The following is a 5,254-nucleotide window of genomic DNA, read 5'->3' as shown; positions in this document are numbered from 1 at the left end:
TTTCGATTGGTCGGGTAAAAAACAGGTTCGGTCGGATTTTAACCCATTACATTTCGGAAATTCGGGTTATTGGGATTCGGATAATATCGGGTTACTGGTCAATTTTTTTTAGTAACCCCGAGTGTTTTCAGGTCGGTTACAGATTGATCTTCGAGTTGTGTCGATTTTTAACAGGTCTAATTAAACTTTAAACCCATGTGAAAACAAGAATTGAATTAGAATACTCCGTAGAAATTAGGAAAACAGATGGTAGTATGATTTTTCTTAGAAAAGGGATAAACGAAGTAGGGAATAAGGAGCACTAGTAGGCCATCATTTGTCTTTTATCATTCATATCTTAAAATGCTTTCATATTAGCTCAAATGTTCCCTTTCTATCCACCCAGTGACCCAAACAATCTAAAATCAATTAAATCTTTGAGTTTGTGAGAGGAATTGAAGATGGATTTACGGTCGTTTCTTACATCTTTTGGAACTTCATTCCTTATATTTGTGGTTTTGATGTTTCTCTTCACTTGGCTCTCTAGGAAACCTGGAAATGAAGTAATTTACTACCCGAATCGTATTATTAAGGGTATGGATCCTAGTACGAAAACCCGAAACCCGATGTCGTGGATCAAGGAAGCTATTTCTTCCTCTGAAGATGATATCATTTCTGTTTCTGGTGTTGATACTGCCGTTTATTTCGTCTTCCTTTCCACTGGTACATATATTTCCCTTTTGGGTTTTATCTTTTGTTGTCTTGTGTGGTTTTCTAGTTTTAATTTATGTTAACCTGCTAACTTTTTTTTTTTCCCGAATGAGCTACAATTGCAATTCAGAATAAATATGGGGCGGGGATTCAAACCTGTGTAAGGTTTTATTAGCTTTTGATTAATTAGCAAAGCTAAAAATGATTACTATTATAGGCAATATAGCCATAATTAGCATGAACATGCGACAACTGTCGGCAATTAATCTATTATGCTGTAAGATTCAACTTGATTGGTAGGATTATTTTAATAAGATGTATTTATTAATTAGTCATGAAAATACCATGAGTTCTACCCTGGTGGTTAAGATCCAGGGCTTAGGGCTTATATAACAGTGTGTATTATAGGTCTCATGTTCGAATCTCCGCCATGTTAGGCTCATTCCCACCCACAACAAAAATAAATAGTCATGAAATGACATCTTATTAATGAATTGGGTTTAATAATTTGATTTGATGGGGAAAATGTATACGCAGTACCGTTGGTCTCAAGCTTATTGCCAATTTGATGGAAAAATGTAATACTCCCTCCGTATTTATTTAAGAGATACCCTTGGTCGGACACGGGTATTAAGAAAAAGAATTGAATAAAATAAAGTAATAAAACAAGTGGAGTTGGGTAGATATTTTAATAAGTAAAACGAGTGGGGACCATGTCATTTTAGGGGTTGGGGGGTGGGGTGTAGTTGTTAAATTATTTGTTTAATAGGGTGGTGGGACATAAGATATATTAAATATATTATTTAATTAGATGGTGGGGTTGATAAGTTACTACAAATGGCAAGTGTATCTCTTAAATAAATACGTCCGGAAAAGGCAAGTGTATCCCTTAAATAAATACGAATACGGAGGGAGTATTAGTAATTAATTACACTTTTTTTTCGAAATTGATTGCAACGTTTTGACTTCCGCAACTTTTAATGTATTAATTTAACCATTGCATTGGCTTTGAAATGTAGTACTCCGTACTCTGTAGTCCGTACTCCGTAGTGTGTCTTGTCCAATTGTGTGAAAAGTAATTAAGTGCAACTGCTGATAGCTAATGATGTAACTGGTTTATTTGATAGCTTTCACATTGTTTGTTTTGGCTGGCATTGTGCTACTTCCAACTCTTTTGCCTATTGCCGCCACGGATCACAGTATCAGATTGAAAAACTCCACAACCATAAGCAATGGAACGTTCACCGAGTTTGATAAGTACTCCATGGAACATATTGGAGTAAGTATTCTATTTTCGATACCCTTCATGTCTATAAACCAATAAATCATTGTGTATTGATTTACTACAAATTTCTATAGTATAATTATCAACTGACTTTCATTTACAGCCAGGAAGTTGGAGGTTGTGGGCATATATGATTGCTGTCTACTGGATTTCTCTAGTTACATATTTGCTCCTATGGAGGGCGTATAAACATGTTTCTGAAATAAGGGCTACTGCTCTTATGTCTGCTGAACCAAGGGCCGAACAGTTTGCAGTTCTTGTAAGAGATATACCCCCTTCGCCCGAAGGTGAGATCAAGAAGGAAGAAGTTGATTCCTATTTTAGAGCCATTTATCCTGATACATTCTATAAGTCCATGATTGTAACAGATAATAAGGAGGTGAGCTTTTATTTCTGTCTTCTCCCTAATCCCTATGATGCATTTCTTGCTGACTACACTTCAATTTGTTTTACATAATAATGATCGTCTCACTTAGTACTTCAGACATTTTTTGAGGAAAGCGTAGAAAACTCTAAATAATATCTTCCTCTTGAAAGAGTCGGTCACATTTGATTGAAGCAATTTGGCTAAAGTTCCATAACTACAGAGTATATGTATTCCTTTGTTACTTAAGTTTACACATCTCCATATTATCGATTTAGTCTTTCTTTGGAATTCTCATCAGAATATCTCAAAGTTTAACAGTTCTAAAGGTATTTATATTTCATAAATATGAAAAACAACAATTGGTAATTGAAGAGTTACTATGTTTTACATGTTTCAGTTAATTATTAGTGAATTTTTGTAGCATAGCCTTACCTTTTCATTCTACAGGTTAACAAAATCTGGAAGAAGTTAGAGGGATACAGGAAGAAACTGGTGCGAGCAGAAACAATTTATGCACAATCAAGAACAATTGGTAGTCCTGAGGGAATCAGACCGACAAATCGTATTGGCTTGCTTTTTAGCAATAAGGTTGATACCATAGAATACTACAATGAGAAGATAAATGAACTTACTCCTATGTTAGAAACTGAGCAAAAAATCACCTTAAGAGATCGACAACTTCCTGCAGCACTTGTATTCTTTTCGAGTAGGGTGGCTGCTGCTTCTGCTGCTCAGAGTTTACATGCCCGAATGGTTGACACTTGGATAGTAGTAGATGCTCCTGAACCACGTCAACTGATTTGGAGTAACCTTTCTATCAATTATTTTTCTAGGGTTATACGCCAGTATGTTGTGTACACTATCGTTGCAGTATCAATAATCTTCTTCATGATTCCGATTAGCCTCATCTCAGCATTTTCAACATTTGAGAATCTTGGGATGCTTCTGCCTTTCCTAAAACCTGTTATCCAAATAATTTCTATTCGAACAGTGTTGGAGGCTTATCTTCCTCAACTTGTGCTTATAATATTTTTGGTTATACTTCCAAAATTACTAATGTTTCTATCTAAAGCAGAAGGAATTCCTTCGGAGAGCCATGCAATGAGGGCTGCTTCCGGCAAATATTTCTATTTCACAGTTTTGAATGTTTTCATTGGAGTGACCCTAGGTAGTAGCCTATATAGTAGTATCAAGTCATTGGAGGGTAAGCCCAAATTATTGAGTGCAATTGTTGATTTACTTGCGGAGAAAATTCCATACAGTGCCATCTTCTTCTTGACCTTTGTGGCCCTCAGGTAATAAACTATACCTATTCCACCTTTATTTTTTTTCCCGTTTTGGCCATCTCTAGTTGATAAGTATATCATGCAAAATAATGATAGGGTTCAAATTACTTGTCTAGCTGAAATTAGATAATTAGAATCTGATCAATTTGTTTTTGTTGTGCATTTGATGCAGGTTTTTTGTAGGGTTTGGTCTAGAATTGTCCAGATTGGTTCCATTCATCATGTTCCATATAAATAGAAAATTTATGTGCAAGACGGAAGCAGAAGTGAAAGAGGCATGGGCTCCGGGGGATTTAGGATTTGAGACAAGGGTTCCAGGAGACATGCTTATTCTCACAATTACCCTATGTTACTCTGTTATTGCACCACTGATCATTCCATTTGGTGCTATCTACTTCGGCCTGGGATGGGTTGTCATGAGGAATCAAGTAATTTCTTAACTAGTAACACTAATAATATGTAACTATGTAAATATACTAGTTTTTAGTTGATCTCTAACTAGTTTTTCCCTTTCCTTTATAACAGGCACTAAAAGTCTATGTTCCATCATGTGAGAGTTATGGGAGGATGTGGCCTCATATTCATACTAGATTTCTTTCAGCACTAATCTTTTATCAAGTTATTATGCTTGGTTACTTTGGAATCAAGAGATTCTTCCACGCCACCTTCGCTATTGTCCCACTTCTTTTAGTTTCCGTGATTTTTGCGTTCGTTTGTAACAAGAAATTCTATCGTTTCTTCCAGCATACAGCACTCGATGTTGTATGTAATGAACTCAAGGAAACTCCTGACATCGAACGCGCTTACAGATCATTCATCCCTCCAAGTTTGAACTTTGATAAGGATAAGCTAGATGGTGATGATCAAAACGGAGAGGATGGTGATCACTATGGACAAGTTTAATCTCAAAAACTGTGTATTTCATGCTATGGTTAAATGTTATTATATGCTCTGTATTTTTTGTGTGATTTTTAATATATACTCTCTGTATTTTTTGTGTGATTTGCCAAAGGTTGTACTTGTATACGTGTATATTACTTCGTAGTAAATTATGTTGGCCCAGGTAATTAAGGTATTCACAAATTCGCCAAAATGTGTACAAACGGTTGTACCTTGTGCGTGGTACAACTGAGGAAGTGAGGATACTTCTTTGATCGCGTGCTTGTACGGTTGTACCTTGTGTACACGAATATAGTTTGAGATTATTATTAGCCGCCCACGTTTGATATGCGAAGTATAAATTTACCCTGTAAAATAAACTCAACCCCTTCCCCCAGCAGTCCAACACCCTCTCCTCACCCCTTAATTAATTCAATTCCACTTGCATGGACCAGGATAATATGACAATTTTAAGTGCTTATTTTCACGTGATCCCAAAAAACTGAAAACAAGGCGCGGCCCAAATTTCAAAACCCTAAAGCTCTCTCTCTCCTACAACGTCTCTCTCCTCCAGTAACTCCAGCTTCAACAGTGGAAGACGATTTAATCGATTTGAATATCGATTTAAATCGCGCAATGGAAGAAGAATTAATAACTACGAAGGTAATATTCTAATCCTATTAACTACGAAGAATCATAATATGAATTATGCTGATTGCGTAATTTTTTTTAGAAAATTTAGAGAAT

General features: G+C 35.9%; 1 protein-coding gene across 2 annotated transcripts; it reads left to right on the top strand.

Annotated features, from left to right (window-relative positions):
- Positions 1 to 259: 259 nt before the first annotated feature.
- Positions 260 to 4,652, top strand: LOC110791017 (CSC1-like protein ERD4). Of its 2 annotated transcripts, none has more exons than XM_021995776.2 (6): positions 260 to 702; positions 1,818 to 1,969; positions 2,079 to 2,354; positions 2,790 to 3,637; positions 3,801 to 4,056; positions 4,154 to 4,652. In XM_021995776.2, the coding sequence occupies exons 1-6, from the start codon at positions 441 to 443 to the stop codon at positions 4,529 to 4,531; spliced, it is 2,172 nt and encodes a 723-aa protein (XP_021851468.1). In that variant the 5' UTR covers positions 260 to 440; the 3' UTR covers positions 4,532 to 4,652. The 2 variants fall into 2 exon arrangements, with proteins under 2 accessions (XP_021851468.1, XP_021851469.1); XM_021995777.2 differs by having other exon boundaries at positions 562 to 702; positions 1,891 to 1,969.
- The last annotated feature ends 602 nt before the right edge of the window (positions 4,653 to 5,254 follow it).

The sequence above is a fragment of the Spinacia oleracea genome, chromosome 5, assembly GCF_020520425.1.
Source record: "Spinacia oleracea cultivar Varoflay chromosome 5, BTI_SOV_V1, whole genome shotgun sequence".
Classification (NCBI taxonomy): Eukaryota; Viridiplantae; Streptophyta; class Magnoliopsida; order Caryophyllales; family Amaranthaceae; genus Spinacia; species Spinacia oleracea.
This window is presented reverse-complemented; position numbering and strand designations above follow the sequence as displayed.